The sequence below is a fragment of the Coenobita brevimanus genome, chromosome 23, assembly GCF_032717465.1.
Source record: "Coenobita brevimanus isolate Jiangsu-jjx chromosome 23, ASM3271746v2, whole genome shotgun sequence".
Lineage (NCBI taxonomy): Eukaryota > Metazoa > Arthropoda > Malacostraca > Decapoda > Coenobitidae > Coenobita > Coenobita brevimanus.
The window spans coordinates 66176315-66201114 of NC_136976.1; the positions used below are offsets into that span (position 1 = coordinate 66176315).

The following is a 24800-nucleotide window of genomic DNA, read 5'->3' on the forward strand; positions in this document are numbered from 1 at the left end:
TGACAATGTAATGCTGCCTACTTCTTCCTTAGCCTTTATCATTCTTTTTCTGTGCCTGCCCTTCTCTCTTCCTATTTCTCCCATCTTTCCTGACACTTCTGATTGCTTTTCTTTCCTTTACAGGTGGCTTTACATTGAGTGACAAGCCAAATGGTTTCCTGTAAGCCAAGAAACCATACGCTAGGTGGTAACCATATAACCAAACCATATGTGTTCCCTAGGTGTCAGCAAGTGGGTTGGTGAAGGGTTAGTGCCCCTCCCCATAAAACAAATAACTCAAAAGTCAAATGGCCACCCCTTATGGGATTATGGCACCTGGCAATGGATAGATAGATAGAATAAGGTCATGCACCACACTGCTTATTTCAGTATGATACATAACGGTACTGTACCCAGGGGAGCACCCAGGAGGGGGGGGGCCCGGGCCCAGGCCCCCCCCCCTTAGCTCTCTGGGTCCTTTAAAAATTTATATATATTTATTTCGATACCAGCAAAACAAGATAAATTGGCAAGTACAAACAAAGAGTAACACATGAGCCAGCAGCTCTCTGACTCTAAACCTGCATATGACCTCCCAGTAATTATTGGATTACCTGATCTCACCTCACTATGGGCCCACCCCCTTAGAAAATTCCTGGGTGCACCCCTGACTGTACCTATTGGCAGCTAAGAACAACCTATACTTTATGAAATTAATATTTATCTCAAAACGTTCAATAGTGACTTTTTTATTCTTGTAAAATCCTGATGAATAAAGTCAATTTCTGAGAGGTCCATGGTAATACTGTACAGTATAAGGGTTAACGAAGACTTCATTTAACCTCTCTGAATTTAAAAAGTCTTCCTTGAGCTGAATAAAATTACCTGGAGATGACAAGGAAAAAAAAAAAAAAAACACTACTCAAGGGGTTAAGTGTTGATTTATTGAGGAGTATGTACTTACACATAGGTGATGCCACCCACAATCATGGTAAGTTTGGGGCCTAGAAGACTGAGGCATGATGGGGCCAACCAGTTGAAGGTTGCAAAGACTGAATAAATAATGGCCAGGGAGATATACCCAGACCCAGTGAAGGTAGGATTCTCAGCGTGTATGCTCTTGATCACCACTTGCTGCCAAGGAAATTGAAACAGCTCTTAGTGATCGACACAATGAAATCACACACATAGACACAATAAAGTCAAGGACATTTCACCCTATTCTTCACATAGTACAATTGAGTCTAGGATGTGTGAGGATGAAAAGTAGGGCACAATAGATTAGATGGATAGATGTGGTTCAGAGAAACCTGGGAAATGTTGGGCTCATGGAGGGCAATGCCATGAAGTCAGTTATGTAGAAGGTTCACTGTAGGACTAGGATCCAGCCACTAACAGTAGGGAATTTCTGTCGAAGATGAAGAATCAGCCTATGATGTATGTAGGCAAAATGCTGTTTTACATGAAAAAACTTGACACATGCTTCTGGTTTACGATGGAAGGCTAAAACACTCACAAAAAATAAAATAAAATTTCTTGCTTCAAAATACTCAATAGTAAATTAAGAACAATGTGAAATAAAAATAGGTGTTGATTCACCAGCAACGTGATAAAACATTAAAACAAGGGCCACCTGTACTATATAGCATACAAGAATACAAGAGTACCTACATGAAATGTTTATCAGCTGTATTCTGTTCTGTACTAAATATATTTACATACAGTACATCTACCACCTGTATATAGTTACAGTGTGCATACAATGGGAAGAACTGAAATGCTGTAAAACACAGAATTACTTTCATCAGTTGAAATCACCAAATACGCCTAGTGTGTAGCGGGGCTCTCTTTCTAGACCGGAGTTCAGACAAATAGGAGAGAGGCAGGACACAAAAACTCAAGGCAACAACCTTACACGTGTACAGTGGAATGGGTAGATGTCACGAATACAGATACACTGGACAATCACAACTCTTACGTCTAGATATGGGTTATCAGTATCACGCAGGATACTGCTCGAGTCAAAATGAATAGCACTTGGGGCAGAGGTTTATGTATTATTTGTTATAGGAAGTCCAAGTTTTATATATTCGTGGAGTAGCTGGTACTGTTTCACTGTTGGTAAGTGTTACTTTAGCACTGGGGGCCGTGTACGATTTTAGTACAGTATTAGGTGTTATCAGATGGCAGCGCATTCACTAATAATTAGACCCGTATCTCACTGTGTGGTCGTGTTCATGTTTGCATTGTCACTTTTATTCACTCCACCACTTTGATATTACCACTGATGCTTTCTTACTGACCTCAGTTATGGGTTAGTTTACTGCTCTGCCTTCATGTCACTGAGTCACGGACACTGGGCTATCACTGTCACTCCCTTCTGATCTGGGCATCGTGGCGCTCAGGTACAAGGGAGGCGGAGGTGTCACAGCCTTACTACTAACAGGGCTGGGTTCTGCCGGGGGCCTCTGCATCCAGAGGCCACGGGATCACGCGCAGGGGCATCCTCTCTCATCCGGGACTGCGGGTGCTGAAGGGCTCTGCGCTTTCAGGGCTGGGGGCGGGAATATGACCCTCAGGGCTGGGGCCGAACAACTGCCTGAATTTCTCGCTCAGGCGCCTGACGGAGGACGAAGATCTCCGGCATCGGGGTATGGGGAGATCCCGCCCGGGAGTCCTGGGTGCGATCTGGGGTTCCTGAGGGCTGCAGTCCCCGGTGCTCATCGGTGCCGTCAAGAAGGGGCTGCGGCACCGGCCTACATCGGGGTCCGTCAGGTAGGTCCTCTCCAGAGCCGGCTGCAGGGAGAAGAGGCCAGGGGAAGACACGGGGCCTCTCCAGTACTCCTCTAGGCTGGGGACTTCCTCTGAGTCATGGGTAGGAGAACAGGAGTCAGGTCCTGACGGAGGAGCAGCTACAGGCCCTCTCCTGCCATAGGGCCCGGCTACTGGCCGTGGCCTTCTAGGGGCATGGCTACAGGCCGTCGCCAAGGCCCAGCTACTGGCCGTGGCCTTCTAGGGGCATGGCTACAGGCCGTCGCCAAGGCCCAGCTACTGGCCGTGGCCTGGGGAGGGGAGCAGCTACCAGCAGACCCAAGGGCACCTTCAGAGCGGCTACAGGCCATCTCCTGATGAAGGCAGGAGCGGCTGTAGGCCATCTCCTGATGAAGGCAGGAGTGGCTGCAGGCCATCTCCTGATTCCTCTCAGAGCGGCTGCAGGCCGTCTCCTTCAGGAGGGTTGAGCGACTACAGGCCATCTCAAGAAGGGCACTTTCGGGGCGGATACAGGCCGTCTCCTAACGAAGGTGGGAACGGCTGCAGGCCATCTCCTGATTCCCCTCAGAGCGGCTACAGGCCATCTCGGGGAGGGCACCTTCAGAGCGGCTACAGGCTGTCTCCTGACAAAGGCAGAAGCAGCTGCAGGCCATCTCCTTATTTCCCTCAGAGCGGCTACAGACCGTCTCCTTCAAGAGGGTTGAGTGGCTACAGGCCATCTCAAGAGGGCACCTTCAGAGCGGCTACAGGCCGTCTCCTGACAAAGGCGGGAGCAGCTGCAGGCCGTCTCTTTATTTCCCTCAGAGCAGCTACAGGCCATCTCCTTCAGGAGGGTTGAGCAGCTATGGGCCGTCTCAGGGGTGCTGGCAGGAGCTGGTGAAACAGCTCCACCCTGATGTTGGTTGGGGAAGGCTCGCCCAGAAGGTAGTCTGGTATTCCTGCTATGGTGGCGGCGGGGGAGCTCCGGGTCATAGGGGCACGCGGCCCGGGCAGACTTACGCCGTTGTCGCCCCGAGTCCCGCCGCGCTGTTGTTGCTCCTCACTGGGCTCCTTGTGGGGGTGTCGGGTTGCACCCTGTGGCACTATACTGCATTTTACTAACACTTCAGAACTGCACTGTTGCTAATCAAAATACATATATTACGAGTGTAATGCTGTACGCTAGTAAAACCTGGGCAGTAATGGAAGAGGATATTCCCAGGCTCAATTGAACAAAAATAACAATGATTAGTTGGATGGGCAGTGCGTCCTCGAGTGCAAGGCCTAAGGGGGACTAGCTTTACGATGGAAGAGTTGAGAGGTAGGATGGGACTAGAGTGTACTGGTTTTGTGATGAGAGGTAGATTGAGATGGCTTGGACATGTGGAGAGGATGGGAGATGACAATTGGGTGCAGAAAGTGAGAAGTGTTAATGCTGGGAGTAGGGTAGTGAGAGGTTGATCAAAAAAGACCTGGGACGAAGTCATCGAGTGTGACCTCAGGGTTAAGGGACTAAATAGGTAGGCTGCCAGAGATCGGGCAGCATGGACAGCCACCATTAGGTGACTAAGGCTGACGCATGCAAGCAAGCCTTAAAGCATAAAATATATATGAATGGAAAGCCATACTGTGGTAGGTGGTGGCGACCATCACCCACTCACTTGATGTAGTGCTGCCTACTTCTTTCTTAGCCTTTATCATTCTTTTTTTGTGCCTGCCCTCCTCTCTTCCTATTTCTCCCATCTTTCCCGTCACTTCTTATTGCTTTCTTTCCTTTACAGGTGGCTTTACACTGAGTGACGAGCCAAATAGTTTTCTGTAAGCCAAGAAACCATTTACAACGCTGGGTGGTAATCATATAACCAAACCATACGTGCTCCATACGTGTCAGCAAGTGGGTTGGTGGAGGGTTAGTGCCCCTCCCCGTAAAACAAATAACTCAAAGTCAAATGGCCACCCCTTACGGGATTATGGTGTCTGGCAATAGATGACAGACAGAAAGCCATATGCTTAAGTATAACATGGAGGGATTAAATGAGAGCTTCTTGAATAATCGGACAAATAATAGTGGCTAACCTACAGTACATGATATACAGTAATTACAACAGGCAGGGTATCACAACAGCAAGCATATGTGGCGAGTAAGGAAGTGGCAGGCAGAGGACATGAAGGAATGTTAAAATTCAGACTTGCTGGTAGATAAAAGCTAACAACAAACAAGTCAGGGTGGAAAAAGCTGTGAGAGACCTTCATTTTGCTGTAGAATGTCTCAGCCAGATGCTGGTTATAACAGATTATCCTATGGAATTACAGTAGTATAAGAAAATACAGAAATATAAAGTAGAGAGAGAAAAAGTTTTATAGTTATACTGTACTACCTTTCCCAAGATTGCAAGCAATTTTACTGAACTCTTCATTTGACCTTGCATTCACCAAAGCATGGCATAATACTTGGCAAGGTTGGTATAAATAGCTCCTGGAGTTCTATCTGTCTATTGCCAGACGCCATAATCCCACATGGGGTGGCCGCAAACATTGCCTCCACGTCGCCCTGTCCCCCGCCATTTCCCTTCACTGCCCTGCTCCCAGCTCACACCGCCTCTCTCATACACCTCTCCACTCCATCCCTTCCTTGACCTCCCACTCCACCTCATTTACATACACTCTCCTCGTCAGTCTCTCACTCTCCATCCACTCCACATGGCCAAATCACCTCAGTGTGTTTCTCCTAACGCTTGCTATCAGATCCACATCCACACCACAACGCTCCTTCACATCATCATTTGTCAGTCTGTCTCTCCATGTGACTCCACATGCCCCTCTCAAGTAACTCATTTCCACAGCTCTCGCTCTTGACTTGTGACCCTCCAACAACGTCCAAGCTTTACTACTATACGTTAGAGTTGGTATCACTATACTGTCATGTAGTAACTTTTTCACTTCCATGCTCACTTCCCTGTTTCTTATCACTGCTTTCAAAGAACCAGCAACCTTTCTTCCTTGCTGTACCCTTTCAAGCACTTTACCCTTCAAACTTCCATCTTTACTCATCACACTACCCTAGTACTTAAACGTACTCACATTTTCCATTTCCTCATCATCCAACCTCACTGTACATTCACTCCTGGAGTTAAGGAACAAAATACCACCTGCATATTTTCTAAATGTGATAAATGGCACATATTATGTACTGTAATATAAAACAGGTGGGAGTTGAGAGGGAGGGGGGAATCACCCCTTTATGTACTGTCATAGAGATCTGGTGACTCCATCATTTAGTACCTGTGTTGTAACGTGACCCCGTAACTCCTACTGTTCAGGACGGGTGAGACCGTAAGACTGTATTGGAAGCTTTCTTTCTCCACTAACTCATGTCCCCGATACCGAACTCTGTGTGTGTGTGTGTGTGTGTGTGTGTGTGTGTAATTCACCGGGTCGGTCAGGATCACTTGATGGTCGTGATTGTCAGCTTTTACCCTCCCGGAAGGGAGCTGAGAGCTCATATAGTCCGATCTAAGGGCAAGGCTGTGACCTGCACACACTCACACACCCGTCCCCTTGCTCAAGGAGGACAGTAATCGCCCACTTCGTCAGTGAAACTTTTCGCAGCCTGAGCGAGGCGCGAACTCCCGTCTGCCGGATGGCAAGCGAGAACGCTATCACTGAGCCAGCGAGCGGTGTGTGTGTGTGTGTGTGTGTGTGTGTGTGTGTGTGTGTGTGTGTGTGTGTGTGTGTGTGTGTGTGTGTGTGTGTGTGTCACATTTTGCTTTGAACTCGTTTGTCTGTGTGTGTGTGTCACATTTTGCTTTGAACTCGTTTAAGTTTTTAAACTGGAAGACCTCTTTGTCTAGGCTATTCCACATGCCTATGCATCTGTATGGAAAACTATATTTCTTGATATCTTTCAGGCAACTTGGTTTTTTCAGTCTCATTCCGTGTCCTCTTGTTACTTTCCCATCCCAGAAAAACATATCATCTCTGTCAATTTTTTCTACTTCCATCATGGCCCTCTCTCTTCTTTCTTCTGAGGTAGGCAGATCCAGCTTTTCCAGCCTTTCCATGTACGACAGATTTGCCAGGCTGGGAACCATCTTGTTCTTGTTCCTTGTATTCTCTCGAACTTAATATCTTTCTTTTTATGTGGGGACCACGCTACTGCTGCATATTCCAACCTGGGGGGGATCATGGCCACTATCAGTTTTTTTCATCATCTCCTCATCCATGTAATAAAATGCTTCTCTTATGTTAGTCAAGAGATTATACGTCTCTCTAACTAACTTGTTAATGTGTTTTTCGGGTGACAAATTATCCTGGACCAGCACTCCAAAGCCCTTCTCTTCTCTCGCTTTTATGATTGGTTCATTACCCATCAAATAATTCACTAATGGTCTCTTGGTATTCTTACCCATTTCCAATATTTTACTTATTTTTTGCGTTGAATTTCATTTCCCACACCCGGCTCCGCTCATGAATCCTATCCAGGTCCTCCTGCAGCATTTTACAGTCTTCTTGAACTTCTATTTTCCTCATGATCTTTGCATTGTCAGCAAACAGACTTGCATAATTGTTCATTCCATCTACCATATCGTTTACGTAAATCAGGAACACTACGGGCGCTAACACCGAGCCCTGTGGGATACAGATATCTTGTCCATTATTGCCGTCCTCATTTGCTTGTCTCTTAAAGAAGTCTCTCATCTACTCCCTTCAGTCCTCCTACGTGTTCCAATTTCCACATTAGTCGCATGTGGGGTACCTTATCAAAGGCTTTCTCCAGATCTAAATACACACAGTCCACCCAACTATCTCTCACTTGTAGCACATCAGTCACCCTTGAGTAGAAGCTCAACAAGTTGGTAACACACGACCTTCCACTTCTAAATCCAAACCGACTTTCTGCCAAAATGTCCCATCTCCGGCAGATATTTTATCCATCTGTTTCAGGATTCTCTCGCACGACTGTGACCAAGCTGGTCAGGGACACTGGTCTATAATTCAGGGGTTTTTCCTTGTTCCCTCCCTGTTATGCTAGGTGTTTTTAGGTCGACTTCTCGTCCTAGAAACACCAGCTGTAGAGCCGGGGTTCTCTTTCGTGACCAGAGGCAGAACACACAACGAGAAGAGCAGGACATAAAAACTCTGGACAACAACCTTATACGTGTATTATCTTAATTACAACCCACAGTGTACAACATGCATGTAAGTTACACATAATGCACTATTCAGTATCATATGCTCTAGGCAGACTAGAGGGTTCTGACTGGACTGTGTTGTATCAGTATCACGCAGGATACTATCTGGACACTGTACACAAGGTGGATGTAAGTCTCACACAGTATGTTATTTGGTCTCGAGTACACAATGTGAATATAAGTATCACGCCATATACTGTGCGGTGGTAGGGGCACTATTCGGACGCAGTACACAGTATGAATATGAAAGACACACAGTATACTACTCAGTCACCAAAGCACTAGTTAGGCACAGTATACAACATGAATGCTAATATCACACCATACACTAGTCAGTCAGTGTTACACTGGGCAGACCGCTGGGCTCTGACTGGGCTACAGGAGTCTGGTGGCCCTCAGGTGTCAGCCAGGCGTTGGAGGGGTCCTGTCCTGTATCTCTTCTTGTAAGGACCACAGGACGACCCTCAAGGGCAACGTCATCTTCTGTGGACTGCTGCTGGGCGTGGTGAGAGGTCCTCCGCTCATGGGACCCTGCTGGGTGGTCTGGTCCTCGAGGCTTGGGCCAAACAGAGTGAGTAGGTGCGCTTGTCTACACCCACCCTGGGGAGGAGGTTGCTGTCGTCTAGGGCTGGGGAGGTCGTGCCCTGGGGTTACAGGGGCACCTCAGGGAGTCCGGCGTCTATGGTCTCCCTACAGTTGGGACGCAGTCAGGGTTGGGCTGCGGCGTCACCTCCCCTCCGGCGGGAGTCCGTCAGCTTGTCGTCTCCCACAGATGCTGGCTGCACTGCACACACTCCCGGGGACAGCATGGGGCCTCACCACTCCTCTTCCAGACAGGAAAGCTCCTCCTGGGGGCTGCCTCTGTGGGGAGACATGGAGGAGCGTCCCGCTCAGCTACAGGAGGGGTAAGCTAAGCAAGGGTCATCCTTCGCAAGGGAAGTCTCAGGGAATGAGAGACCTTGCTTGGCATGTTTCTCCCTGGCGTGGCTATAGGCCATCGCTGAGATCCCGTAGGCAACAGGAGGAGGGCGGCTAAAGGCTGTCCCTTTCCTGTCGGTGCGGCTGAAGGCCGTCACCGGGGCTTGACTTCCAGGCAGGACTGTGAGCGAGATGCAACTAGAGGCCGTCACCTGTCCACAGGTGCAGCTAGAGGCCATCACTGGTGTCCTGCACGGGGAGTGATGTGCAGTTGAGGTGTGACTGGAGGCCATCACCTGCCTGCTGGTGCGGCTGGAGGCCATCACTGGTGTCTAACTCCTGGAGGCAGTTGCAGAAGGAGAGGGGGCATTACTGTCTCTCCCTGAGTGCAGCTGGAGGCCATCACCGGTTTCTGCAGGAGAGGGGGGGGAGTTGCAGCAGTTGAGCAGCTTGAGGCCATCTCGATATTTGTGTGGCTAGAGGCTGTCACTTGTCTTGAGTGGCTACAGGCCGTCACGTTATTTGCACGGCTACAGGCCATCACTTGTTTCGTGTGGCTACAGGCCGTCACGTTATTTGTGCGGCTAAAGGCCGTCACCGGGGTGCTGCTTGGGACTGAGTATTCAGCCCCATCCCAAACCTGGTGAGTCCTGGTCTGGCTGGAGGGTAGTGCCCTCACACTGAGTAGTTCCCGCTAGGTCTGTTGCAGGGAATAAGGGCGCAAAGTAGTAGGGGACATAGGCACATACTGCCTGGATAGTGTGTGCACCCTCAAACCCCCTCTGTGGTCTCCTCCTGGGGTGGGGGTCGCGATGTCTCGGCGGTGTTCTGCTGCTACGGTGGGCATTTCACTCCCATATAAATTGGTACCACACTGGGCCTCTTTCATTTCAAAGGCACTTCCCGTTCTTCCAAAGAACACATAATTAAACCGTAAATCATATCCGCCAGTTGTTCTCTGCATTCCTTTAGTATTCAATTTGAGATCCCGTCTGGCCCTGGGGCCTTCCTCACATCTTGAGCATTCAGTAATTTGTACATTTCTTGCACTTCAAGTTTTACATCTTTTAACACTACATATCTATTGTGTGTGTGTGTGTGTGTGTGTGTGTGTGTGTGTGTGTGTGAGTAGATATAGACAGACTGAGATATAGATTTACAGACTGAGATAGAGATAGATTGATAAAGATACAGTGCTAAAAAGCTTCCCAGATCAAGAGGACATCGAACACGAGATAAAAACATCAATGGTTGTATGCAGCATTATCACATGCACTTTATATTTCCTGGAGTAATGTTTGTGTGGTAACGTACCTAGGTACATTTACAGTCTGTTCCTGCACCCTTGATGCAATACCAGACTGATGGCGGAAGGTGAGGGCATCCTTCACCCACCCATCTAATGTACCATAACCGTACTGCTGCATACTTCTTCCTTCATGTCTATCATTCTTTTTCTGTGTCAACCCTCTTTTCTTCCTACTTTCTCCCATCCTTCCTGTCACTTTTTATTACTCTTCTTTCACTTCAGATGACTCTATACTGAGTGACAAGCCAAATGGTTTCCTGTAAACCAGGAAACTGTTTACCAAGCTGGGTGGTAACCATATAACCAAATAATGGGATGATGTGGAGCCTACAGTAACTCTCAACTATCCAGCGTAATTCAGCCATGCCCTATGCCAGATATTGCAAAATGCCAGATATTGCACATTACCCCCATCAGCTCAATATGCGGCACTGAGCCAGATATTGCGTTAATATCCATCTCAGCTTAATATCCTAAAAATTTTCCCATGAGTAAAATATGAAAATTAAGCAAAAAATACAATAATGATAAAATACAGTAATACAGCGCCAGTTGGCTACTGATTACAAGCCAGTAGATACACCTCAGCGACGGATATTGCATAGAACCACTGATTATGTCCCGTTTCAGCACTGGATATTGCATGATTTCGCCTGATATAGCATTAATAGTGCCGAGCCAGCAGTGCAGGATATTGTGCTGGGCCAGATATTGCGACTACAGATAATTAGGAGTACTGTACTATGGCATGGAGAACAGTGTGGAGGTTTGGTTTTTAGATGGATGCCACATTTGTATCCCTCCATCCAGGTAAAAGGGGCACCAGAGTAGGCTTAACATCATCATGTTATTTGGTTATATACGGTAGTTACCAACCAGTGTTATAAATGTTTTTTTGACCACCGATCTTCCAGAGCTATCAATAGCGATGTTTTTTAGGGTTCCTTCCAGCCATCAACTCTCATCTATCTATTCACCAATGACCATCTAAGCTGTACGTCTCACTCTATCCACTCATACACTGATGACTCCACTTCATTTGCTTCTCGGCGTCCATTACAGCTGTCTGGTAAAACAAATATTCAGTGAGGCTTGGCATGCCAAATTTCTGACGACCCATATTTCTGACTGGGGTAAAAGAAACCTTGGTGCTTTTAATGCATCAAAGGCTTTTTATCTCATTAACTCTTCTCCTCTTACTGACCCCCTTCAACTTCTGTCTCTTCATCATACTGTTGTATCTTTATCCCTCTTTTACTGCTTCTTCAATGGTCACTCCTCTTCTGAACTATCTGTTTGCATTACCCCCTCATTACAGTGGGCATGCAGCACCCATCGGGCAGCAAAATCTTACCCCTGCCAAACTCTCTAATGCAAAAGTTAACCGATATTCCCAGTCTTTCATGTATGCAACATATCACCCTTGGAACTGTCTTCCTCTATCTATATTTTCCTTTTGCCTATGACATCCAGTCTTTTGATTGCAATGTGTACAGGCATCTTCAAAAGAACGTATCTTAAATTAGGCTCTCAGCTTTTTTTCTCTTCCTTGCAAGAAACAATCTTACAGGCTTCTGGCCCTCGGTTCTTTCTTCCTTGCGTTAAAAAAGGGACGTCCCGTGCAGCAAATCAATGCTCCCTCGCAGTTCACGCTGGGAAAAGAGTGGAGGTTTGGTTCTTTGATGGACGTGCTGCATTTGCATCTCACCACCCAGCTATCAGGGGCATCATAGAAGGTGCCACATCACTCTGTTACCTGATTATATGGTTACCACCCAGCATTTTAAATGGTTTCCTGGGTTACTTTATCTTCTTTCCACCTGAAATGGAAAGAAGATAAAGGGGGAAATTAGACAGACACAGAAACATAATTATGAAGGTAAGGGACAAAGTAGACAGCCCTTCATCAAAAGGGTGGATGATGGTTGCTACCACCTACAAACAAAAGGTAAATCCTTCTAGTAATAGTCCATTGTCAGGCATTTTCAATAACTTGTCCCAGAGGCATGGCCTGGATTGCAGGAAACGGTTTCTACTACAGTAACTATAATTCAAGAGCTCCATATGCAAAGTAAGATGGAGAGAACACCAAAAAGCCCTCCTAGCTTATACCTCATCTCATTTATATCACAAATCATTTCAGTTCTCTAATTAGTCCCTTCCAATGACTAATTTAAATACAGTATTTCTAAATACAGGTAGCTGTATCTGCCACTGTAACACATTAAACTTGAAGTAAGTGATCTATGTTTGTGGTCTTAGTGGATCCTGTTCATATTCTTCAGGCTTTATTTTGCTTTAAAAAACAAAGAACAAACAAACAAAATAAAGCCATACGAATAATAATACACTAAGATTACAAATATTCATCACCTATATCAAGAAACAAGTAAACATCCAGTTTATCACTTTTCCAAGATCCATTCCACCCTTGTAACTTAATGTCGCATTACCTCCCAAAACCTTTAAAAAGAAAATGCCCAATGCTACACAATGTATCACAGTAGCATTGCTCCTCTTCCACCCAACACTACACTTCAAGAAAGTATTAAAAAAAAAAAAAAAAGTTACCACATCCACACAAAACTACCAGCCAAACAGCATCCTTCATAAACCACCAGATATACACCCATCAGAGACTACTCCACCCAGAGGGGCACGAGTATATCTAGTTGGACTGTGATGCACTCACCACCCTTCCCTGCCACAATATCAACACATAATACAACCCACAAACAATCCACAGTACCCATATTGCAATGCAGTCCCCCACACAACACATTATTTACCATGCTCACTTCGTGCACTACACTGTCACAACACAGACAGTTCTCCGATATAACTTCAACAAAAGACCTCTGGGAGTGACCAGCTGAAGTGGCTGGTTTCCTGCAGTCCATGGAGTTTATGTCCACATGAGTCTAGGTTACAACAACAACACATACACTTGACATAAACTCATTCTGTTGGACTGTTTCTCAATTCCCATTGCACAGCCTCATGATGAAGGGACGAAACTACTGAGGTAACAACGCTTCCCTATATCTTACCGGTACTTGTCAATATAGCCTACACTCCTGTATCTGTTGACTTTGAGAGACCAGAAAATAAAATATTCTGGCAGCAGTCATGTTACAATACCTACATGTATCCCTGTCTACTGAGAGATTAATTAAAAGTAGGATAAGGCTAGAGAATGAGAGACTAACAAGGAGAGTGTACGTGAGTGACATGGAGAGGGGAAGGGGAAGGGGAAGATGGAGACTGAGGATGATGTAGAGGAATGGAGTGAAGAGGTATTGGGAGAGGGGTGTGTGAGCTGGGGGGAGGGCAGCGCAATGGCAGGGGACAGGGCGACATAGAGGTGATTTGTTTGTGGCCACCCCTTACGGGGAGCGTACAGCTATGTATAGACAGACAGATAGAGAGATAATGTTGTCCTACCCTTCTCCCCACTTTAACCCACAGACTATGATGATGCAGGTATTAGTTATGCTTATTACCACCTAATGTTTTAAATTAACAGGGAAAAATCTCAAATTAAGAGGATTATTGTTGGTCTTGCCCAAAGCTCATCTTAATGTACACCCCGTGGATTGCAGGCTGAAGCTGCCCTTCTGCAGTCCACAATCCTTCCTTCGGGAAGGGAGATGGCAGACTTTTGTATAATCGGGTTGCGAAGCTGCCCAAATACAGTACGGTATGGTGGTGGCACCACGAGAATGAGTTCCTCTCCAGCTACATTTACCTCTCCAGAAACAAATAAATAAATGAAAATAAATTGTCTGGAACTTGCAAGTACGAAACCCTATCCCTTAAATGGAACCGCCCACATGACCCATCTGGTTGGAATGCCCTATAACCCACTACACTACCAAGCGTCATGTGGTTAGGCTATGTGGTAACCACCAGACACAATAAATGGCTTCCTGGGTAACTGGAAACCACTTGGCTTTCCACTTGGTGCGCGCATACACACACACACACACACACACAGTGAATATCATCGAGGTTGGACGTGCATGGGCCGCGCACACACTTCATATAAAAGGTTACAGAAGCCTTGGTTCTGGGTCCAGTGCCTATCCAGGGCCCATTGAAGCTAGACAGGCAGTAGCTTTGCTACCAGGGTGCCATGGAGGAGCACATGCCCCCCTTTCCATTGAGCCCCAACTGGAGAGAGAGAGAGAGAGAGAGAGAGAGCACTGCGCTGAAGGAAGTTGCCACCCTTTTTACGACGAAAACTCCCTTAAGTGCACAAATTCCTCAGCTTCAGACACCAAAATAAAAGAAACCACAGACGTCATCGTAATAAAAGATATTAAGACTGTCAACATGTCATGACTGGGGGGTGGGGGACTCCATTATTTTATCTATTTTTGTTTTCCTTAACCACAGAATTAGTGTCGTTATCGTTTGCTTCGGAACATGTTAATCCACTCAGACCAGTGATTTTTTTTCCATATATTTTTATTACTTAATTGTTGCTACTTTCGGACGATTTTATTCAACTAACGAAAACTCTACCTTACCATAGATTTAACCAAGGCTTTCAAACTTGTCTGGTTCGTCTCATGAGCTGAATAAAATCGTCTAGAGATAACACAAACAGAAATACGACATCATTTCGAAGGGGTTAATTTCGCAAATTACAAAATGACGTAACCATGTTGCCTTACTGGATAAAGAATCACTAATAAACTTACGATCAATTTCTCATAACTCAGATTTTGATTTACAGGAAAAACAAGATACAAAAGAAGTTTCTGTTTCTCCCTTTTCCTGTCGTTTTTGCAAAGCAATACTATTATAACAGCATAATTTTCCTCTGGCAGAAAGAACAAGGGACACTGGAAGAATGTATATCCTTCTTGTCCTTCCTCATAAGATAAAATTACATAAATAAATTAATAATGAAAAATGATAATAATAATAATAATAATAATAAATAATAATAATAATAATAATAATCTATCCATTGCCAGACGCCTCAATCCCGTTTGGGGCGGCCACAAACAAATCGCCTCCACGTCGCCCTGTCCCCCGTCATTTCACTCCCCTGCTCCCAACTCACACCCCCCTCTCTCATATACCTCTCCACCCCATCCCTCCATCTCATCCTCGGCTTCCTCCTTCCTCTTCCCCCCTCCACCTCTCACATACACTCTCCTCGTCAGTCTTTCACCCTCCATCCTTTCCACATGGCCAAACCACCTCAGTGTATTCCTCCTAACGCTTCCTATCACATCCACATCCACACCACAACGCTCCTTTATATCCTCATTTGTCAGCCTGTCTCTCCATGTGACTCCACAGGCTCCTCTTAAATAACTCATTTCCACTGCTCTCACTCTTGACTTGTGTCCTTCCAGCAACGTCCAAGCTTCATTTCCATACGTTAGAGTTGGTATCACAATACTGTCATGTAGTAACTTTTTCACTTCCATGCTCACTTCCCTGTTTCTTATCACTGCTTTCAAGGAACCAGCAACCTTTCTTCCCTGCTGTACTCTTTCAAGCACTTCACCCTCCAAACCTCCATCCTTACTCATCACACTATCCAAGTACTTAAACGTACTCACATTTTCCAATTCCTCACCATCCAACCTCGCTGTACATTCACTGACTTCACCTCTCTCAAAGACCATCACTTTACTCTTCCCTACATTCACCTTTAGATTCCGTTTCTTACACACTCTTCCAAACTCATCCACTAAGCCTTGCAGCTCTCCTTCGTCTTCACTCAACAACACAGTATCATCTGCAAACAACAGTACAGGGAGTTTCCAAACACTACCCTCTCTCACCAGGGCCACTCCAACATCCACTACCCTACCTTGTACCTCTTTTATTACCCCAACCATGTACAGATTGAACAACCATGGAGACATGACACATCCCTGTTTCAACCCAACCTTCAAAGAGAAAAATTCACTCAGTTCACCATCCACACGAACTGCAGCCTTAGCACCATCATACATACTCTTCACAGCATTCAGCAACTTCCCATCTACTCCATATAGTCTTAAAACTTTCCACAATCCTTGTCTATCCACTCTGTCATATGCTTTCTCCAAATCCATGAAAGCCGCATACAACTTATTTCCCTTCTCTAGAAATAATAATAATAGCAACCATAATATTCTTCTCGCAAGAAGATAAAGAGACATGAAAAGGCTGTGTAAACTTCTTGTCCTTAAATCTTAGTACGAAATGAAGCTGATCACAGATTTGTTCGTGAATCTCAGTCCATCTTTTACCATTAGTACTTTTCTAATTACCGGTATGTAGCCTATTTTAATTACTCTGGTCTTTTATTACTCTTTGAATCATATATGCTGTTTTTCTCAGCTGTATTCTTCTATTCCTAGGATTTTCTTTATATATATATATATATATATATATATATATATATATATATATATATATATATATATATATATTTCCCTTTCTTCTAAAACTAGTAACATGATAATCTCATTTCTCGAACGTACTTCATTCCATATCCTGAAACTTTTAAAACTGTCATTTTAACCTCCCCTTCAAACCTATGGTTTTGTAATTTAATTCTTGCTATTTCAACATTTATTCAGCGTCCAAGAAATTTTTCGAAATGGAAGGGCTAGATGCAGACTTCAGTAACCTCGTCACTATCAGGGTGCACTCTTAAAATGAAGTATCGTCTGACAGTAACATGGCGGGAAAAAAAAAAAAAAAAAAAGCGTCTTCGGGGTGAAGGGGTTGATTATACTCTTACCTCCCTACCATAGCCTATCCTAACTTGGTGAACTCTATAACTTATTTAATTTTTCCCGTACGTTACTTAATTGTTAAATTTATTCTTGCAATTACTCCACTTGTCTCATTCTCTCAGGCTCTTAAGCGACTCTCAGCTAAATAAAGTCGTCTGGCGTTGGCTGAGAGATTACCAGTAACAATCCAGTCATGAAAAGATTAATGGTGACTATTATCTTTTTATTTACGCCCTTAGAAACTCACTTAGCTAAATAAAATCACATGGCCTCAACCAAAACTTCTGTAAATATGCAACAGTACAGAAATTATTTAAAAATTTTACTAACATGTATGAAGTGTGGAAACAATTTATTGTAAAAGCAAAAAAATATAGGTGTAAAAATGAACAAATAAATAAATAAATACCGGTACCTAAGCAAACAAAGGACAACATAGGACTACATTCCTTGCAAGGTACTCCTCAAAACGCTTTCAGTATGATCACGTCTCCTGGGCAAGCGCCCAAACAAGAAGGCAGGTAAAGGGGCAGATACAATGAGGCTGTGTGCATCTCTTTCACGTAGATCTTAGAGTCTCTCTAAATCTCTCCTCATTTGAATATAATCGTCTGGATGTAGTAAGAATAAAGCAAGACGTCACTGTACTGAAAGAATAACATCGTTCTGGATAACCAGAATTCAGGGGCATGGTGATGACGTTATATTGTTTACCGGTATATTTTACTTGATGGTTTTATTTAACTGATTAGTTTTGTTCGGTGGCTGTGTGTTTTATGTATGCATTATATATATATCTATATATATATATATATATATATATATATATATATATATATATATATATATATATATACATACATACACACACACACACACACACACGTGTGGATGTGATAGGAAGCGTTAGGAGAAACACTGAGGTGGTTTGGACATGTGAAGAGGATGGAGAGCGAGAGCCTGACGAGGAGAGTGTATGTAAATGAGGTGGAGGGGGGGAGAGGGAGGGGGAGGCCAAGGATGAGATGGAGGGATGGAGTGGAGAGGTATATGAGAGAGGGTGTGTGTGAGCTGGGAGCAGGGCAGCGAAATGGTGGGGGACAGGGCGACATGGAGGCGATTTGTTTGTGGCCACCCCTTACGGGATTGAAGCGTCTGGCAATAGATAGACAGACAGACATACACACACACGAGTGTGTGTGTGTGTGTGTGTGTGTGTGTGTGTGGTAACATTTCTTATAGTGGCTACTTTACTAATTCATTACGCATAATGAAAATGATGATGAGGATGAAGATGAGGATTTTTAATTCGTTTATTTTCAGCGGCCTCACCTGCATGTTGCCCTGCGTCTGGAAGGAAGTAAACACCAACATGAACGCCAGGCCAAGAAGCCCAACGTTGATGGTCGTTCTGTCTATGTTCAGGTTCTTCATCTTGGCGGCGGTGGTTGCCTCTCTTTTTTTTCAGTGCTCTGCACTTCAATTCTTCTTCAACGCTCTATTTTTACAACTCTGTTTTTACAATCCTCTATCTTTACATATCTTGAACATTCGATCTTTATTTCTTTCTTCTTCACTGCGCTATATTCACCTGTTCTTCAGCGCTCTATATTTACCTCACTAATTCACTGCTGTGTACGTACAGTACCTCTCTGTTTTTAAAGCTCTATTTTTATAACATGTCACTGCTCCGTCTTTACCGCTCTTATTTTTCAACGCTCTAGCTTTAACTCTTCTTCAACGCTCAGGCTTTATACCTATCTCACACTTGTTCCCTGGCTTACTGGGAGTGGTGACCAGGTGAATGTGAAGGTGGAAGTGTTAAAATGTGGCGGAGGAAGTGACGGGTGAAGTTTTATCTTACGAAGTGGTGGTGCATGGCCTGGCGAAGTGAGTGGGTGTCTGATGATGTGGGTGAGATGTGACGACTGATTAAGTGTTAGCTAATTAAGTGGTGCCAGAAGAAGTGACCTCAGAAATGTTGATTATTGACCTTCTGGCTGCGGTTGGTGGCACTGTTTTTTTTTTTTTTATGTGAGGAAGAAGGAACCAAAAGCAACGAGCCCGCAAAACTATTCCTTCCAAGAGAAAAACAAAATACAAGGGAGAGCCAAGTTCAAGGCCTGATCATTTCGAGATGCCTGGACACACTGCGTTTGGAAGACTGGAGATCATAGGAAGCGGGAAATACAGACAGAGGGAGACAGTTCCAGAGTTGACCTGTTGCATAAATGAAGGACTGGGTGTAACGGTTAACTCTTGCATTAGAGAGTTGAACAGAAAAGGGATGAGAGTTTGTTGCTACACAGGTGCTACGCGCCCGTCGTAGAGGTGGAGGAATGCATGCAGACAGTTCAGAGGAGCAGTGACCATTGAAGTAGCGATAGAAATGAGATAAAGATGCAACAGTGCGGCAAAGAGACAGAGGTTGAAGGGAGTCAGTAAGAGGAGGAGAGTTAATGAGGCGAAAAGCCTTTGACTCCACCCTATTGAGAAGAGCTGTATGTGGGGAGCCTCCCCACACATGAGAGTTGTACTCCACGCAGGGGCGGATAAAACCCCCGTACAGAGTCAACAACTGTGCAGGGGTAAAGAAGGAACGGAGTCGGCTTTGCACACCCAATCTCTTGGAAGCAGATTTTACAAGAGATGTAATATGATCTTTCCAAGATAAGTCCCGAGTAAATGAAACCCCAAGCATGTTCAAGAATCATGCGGGATTAAGCTGAGTACTATTAAACATTAGTGGGTATACCTGTTGAAGATTTTGTCGGGTTGATAGGTGCAAAAACTGAGTCTTTGATGTATTAAAAACAACCAGATTATTTTACCCCAGTCAGAGATACGAGCCAGGTCAGACATTAGGTGTGCCATAGCCTCATCCCTTGTTTGTTGAAGTAACTGCTGAGATGGACGTAGCGAGAAGCGAATGGAAAGGTGAAGGGTGGAGTCATCAGCGTATGAGTGGATAGGGTTAGATGTACAGCTTAGAAGGTCACTGATGAATAAAAGGAAGAGAGTTGGTGATAGGACAGAGCCCTGAGGAACACCACTGTTAATAGATCTAGGAGAAGAACGATGGCCGTCTACAACAGCGGCTATAGAACGACCAGAAAGGAAGCTAGAGATGAAGGCACAGATAGAAGGATAGAAACCGTAAGAGGGCAGTTTGGAAATTAAAGATTTATGCCAGACTCGATCGAACGCCTTCGAGATGTCAAGTGCAATGGCAAAGCTTTCGCCAAAGTCCCGAAAGGAGGATGACCAAGAGTCTGAAAGGTAGATGAGAAGATCGCCTGTGGAGCGTCCCTGACGGAACCCATACTGACGATCAGAAAGAAGGTTGTGATAGGAAAGATGCTTTAACATTTTTCTTTTAAGAATAGACTCAAAAACTTTTGAAATACAGGATGTTAAAGCAATTGGACGATAGTTAGAGGGTTGGGAATGGTCACCCTTCTTTGGAACTGGCTGAATAAGAGCAAACTTCCAGCAAGAAGGAAAGGTACAAGTTGATAGACAAAGGCGAAAGAGTTTGCCTAGGCAGGTGTAAGCACAGAAGCACAGTTCTTGAGAACAACAGGAGGGACTCCATCAGGCCCATATGCCTTATTAGTATTGAGTACTGTGGTGGCAGAAAATGCATCAGCTGAAGAAATTTTAATGTCAGCCATGAGGAAGTCAGAGGGGGGAAGTGATGGAGGAACAGCACCGGAATCGTCTAAGGTGGAATTGGAGGAGAAAGTCTGAGCGAAAAGATCTGCTTTATCAGTAGAAGAAATAGCTACGGTGCCATCAGAGTAGAAAAGAGGAGGGAAGGATGTGTTATCCTCAAGCTAACAACAAATAATATTATTCACCTGGACGAACTCTGATCAGTTACACGCTTCATATCTCAAGTAACTTTACTCATGGTACCGTAGGTACCAAGGAATCTATTTAAACATGACAAGATTTTGCTTAGTCGAGAGAAATCCAAGCAGCCAAAGGGTTAGGGACTCTCACATTCTCATAACTCACTGAATTACGTGAGACTCATCGATACAATATTTCCACTGCCCGTACATAACTAGAAATCTACTGAGGCAAAGAATAGACGACTTTGTTCACACGCGATAAATCGTAGCAGTCAGAGAGCTAAGGACAACACCCTAGCACAGCGTGACATTTTCACAAGACTCCGAATCACGTGAGACTCAGAGATAGCCTATGTCTATTTCCACTGTCCCAGTCTAGATCTTTCACTGCCCAAATGCTATTCCTAACTCTCCAGCACATCAAGTACTGCAGGCGGTATTCTCGTCAGCTTTGGATGCTCTCTAGCCCATGTCTCGAAGATTTTTATTTTGCATATTACATCTAAGTATTATCTTTCGTACTTCATATCATTTGAGTACCGACATAGATTGCAAGAGTACAAATGCTGACTGAATCCACGCGAACTTTGGGCGCGTATTCTCGTGTGCGTTGTAGGCTGTCTACCACCCCTTTCTCACGAGGTTATTTCTACAGTCACATTAATATTATTTTGTGTATTGTTCATGCGACCTATGTCTGTACGAAATAGGTATACTGTATATAGTACAGAAATGTTATCTGTCTATTGCCAGACGCCTTAATCCCATGCGGGGTGGCAACAAACAAATCGCCTCCACGTCGCCCTGTCCCCCGCCATTTCAATGCCCTGCTCCCAGCTCACACCCTCCTCTCTCATATACCTCTCCACTCCATCCCTCCATCTCATCCTTGGCCTCCCCCTCCCTCTCTACCCCTCCACCTCACTCCCATACACTCTCCTCGTCAATCTCTCATTCTCCATCCTCTCCACATGGCCAAACAACCTCAATGTGTTTCTCCTAACGCTTCCTATCACATCCACATCCACACCACAACGCTTCTTCACATCCTCATTTGACAGTTTTCCTCTCCACGTGACTCCACATGCTCATCTCAAATAACTCATTTCCACTGCTCTCACTCTTGACTTCTGTCCCTCCGACAAGGTCCAAGGTTCACTCCCATACGTTAGAGTTGGTATCACAATACTCTCACGTAGTAACTTTTTCACTTCCATGCTCACTTCCCTGTTTCTTAACAGTGCTGTCAAGGAACCAGCAACCTTTCTTCCTTGTTGCACCCATTCAAGCACTTCATCCTCCAAATTTCCATCCTTACTCATCACACTACCCAAGTACTTAAATGTACTCACATTTTCCATTTATTCCTCATCCAAACTCACTGTACATTCACTGACTTCACGTCTCTCGAAGACCATAACATTACTCTTCCCTACATTCACCTTTAGATTCCGCTTCTTACATACTCTCCCAAACTCATCCACCAAGCCTTGCAACTCCCCTTCGTCTACACTTAACAACACAGTATCATCTGCAAACAACAGTACGGGGAGTTTCCAAACACTACCCTCTCTCATTAGGGCTACTCAAACATCCACTGCCCTACCCTATGTCTCTTTTATAACCCCATCCATATATAGATCGAACAACCATGGACACATGACACATTCCTGTTTCAACCCAACCTTCAAAAATACACGCGCTGCAGCCTTAACACCCTCATACATACTGTGCTCTTCACAGCATTCAACAACTTCCCATCTACTCCATATATTCTTAATACTTTGCACAATCCTTGTCTCTCCACCCTGTCAAATACTTTCCAAATCCATGAAGGCCGCATACAACTTCTTTCCGTTCTCTAGCAACTTTTCCACTAAAGATCTAAGAATGAATATCTGATCTACACAACCTCTTCCCTTCCTAAAACTTCCCTGTTCTTCTCCAACTAATTCCTCTGTTATTTCCCTAACTCTGTCATTAAGTATATACTTTTCCTATTGCACTAAGAAGACAAATGCCCCTGTTATTACCACACACTTCTTTTTCCCCTTTTCCTTTGTACAAGAGAATAATTATACCTGACTTCCAATCCTCTGGGACTCTACCTTCCTCCTAGGCCAATCTGGGCATCTTCCACATCCATTCTATTACTATCTCTCCCCCATGCTTAAGTACAGAAAATAATACTCCATAATATCATAGTAAGGAAGGGGTGACTAAGAGTATTATTTTCTGTTCTATAATTATACAGTATCGTACAGACATACGTCGCATGAACAATACACAATATAATATTAACGTGACTGTAGAAACAACCTGGTAAGGAAGAGGTGGTAGATAGCCTACAACGCAAACGAGAATACGGGCCCAAAGTTCGCGTGGGTTCAGCCAATGATCTACCATAATACCCTGTCACCCCTTGTGTCATTAACCGTGCTCGAAGTAGGCCTAAAAATAATCAAGTAGAAGTCGTCCAGGAGGCCAAGCGTGAGAAACCAGCCATGAATCCAACATGCTTCCACCACCACGCCAGGTGGGTCGATGGCTTGTGTACCTTCAGGCTGGGATGGAGTTCTCCCTTTAAGACTTGCCAGACACACGCTCGCACACTCTCCTCTCACGCAGCCACGTGACAGTGACTCTCTCTCTCTTCATCTGCCACGTGATGCTGGAATGAACTAAGCAACATCCTGGTTCCATCATGTTAACAGGAATGCTTTTCTACGACAGTACGACAATATCATCGTTCTGTACATGAAACGGGCAAACATAAGAGTAACACAAGAGTTTGATATGGCATGGAGCATTTTGGTGGATATAAATACGAGCCTACATAATACTGCGCTACTCTCTCCTCTCCGCTCTTATTTCCACCTTCAAATGCTCTTTCCTTCTTTCCAAAACGAATAATAATACTGCCACTTGCTATTTTCTCATTTGCCCACACTACATTCGTCTGCCACGTCCACCTTTTTCCCAACACTATTATCCACTCCCTGTATTCCTTTTCTCCGCTGATTTTCATCTCTGACCAACTTCACTTTTCAAAAACAAAACAATATGTGTCCACTCGCTTCTTCACTGTTTGCCCACAGTGCTCTTGTCAGCCTTGTCAAATTCTAAAATCTTACGATCCATTCCCTCTAATACTCTCATTTTCGGCCCCACCCCTCTTATCCCCTTCTTTCCACACCATTTATTATTATTATTATTTTTATTATTATTATACCACTCACTCCTTAGCTGTCTGTAAATACAGCTTACATCAGCAATGTCCACCTGTACCTAACACTTTACGATCCATTTCCTCTACCATTTTCACCGATAACCTTACAGTATGCGCTTCTGTACAGTATTTCTTATCCTGCCACTAAACTGTATGATATTCTATCGAACGATCCGACAGTTCAATCAGTACTCAAAGTAACACTTTCTTTTTTCTGTTAAAGTTGAAATCAGGCTTCGTTGCACAAATTATAATTCCACACAGCAGACATAAAGATCTCAGGAGATTTGCGATCCTCACGAGACTGACAGATATTGATAGACAGATAGACAAAAACAGAGAGAGAGAGAGAGAGAGAGAGAGAGAGAGAGAGACGTGATGCTGTGAGAATTAGGTATGAGGGGGGAAGAGAAAGTGCAGAAACTGAATGAATGCAGGAAAAGAACGCAAGGAAGAAAGTTAAGTAATGCAGAGAGAGAGAGAGAGAGAGAGAGAGAGCTCACTGACGACCGCGAGAGACCAGCTGACACATCCTCACCCTCCGACACAGGCACGCTTACTGACCGTCAACTCGTAAGCGTAACGCGTAACCTAAGTCGACCCTCCCTCCCCTCACCCCCCCCTCTCTCTCTACATTATCTGGGGCCATATTCATAATCTTTCTTGGGTCTGAGTTGCGTATAAGACTGTTTCTTTATACAGCTATCTTCACTCATACAGATACCAAACACTTCAAAGCCAAATTAGAATGTATAAGAAAGTGAAAAATACGACAGAAGCTGAGCACGAAAGTTTATTAGTAATATTATTATT

General features: G+C 44.6%; 1 protein-coding gene across 3 annotated transcripts in view; it reads right to left on the reverse strand.

Moving 5' to 3' along the window:
• LOC145393003 (UNC93-like protein MFSD11) overlaps positions 1–24800 on the reverse strand; it is a 124668-nt gene that overhangs the window by 32645 nt on the left and 67223 nt on the right. For 2 of the 3 annotated variants that reach the window (XM_080267315.1, XM_080267317.1), the window contains exon 2: positions 944–1113. In XM_080267315.1, the coding sequence (XP_080123441.1) occupies positions 944–1113 (170 nt within the window). Of the gene's footprint in view, positions 1–943; positions 1114–18233; positions 18344–24800 lie in introns of those variants that run through there. The other variant, XM_080267316.1, reaches the window with a different exon arrangement.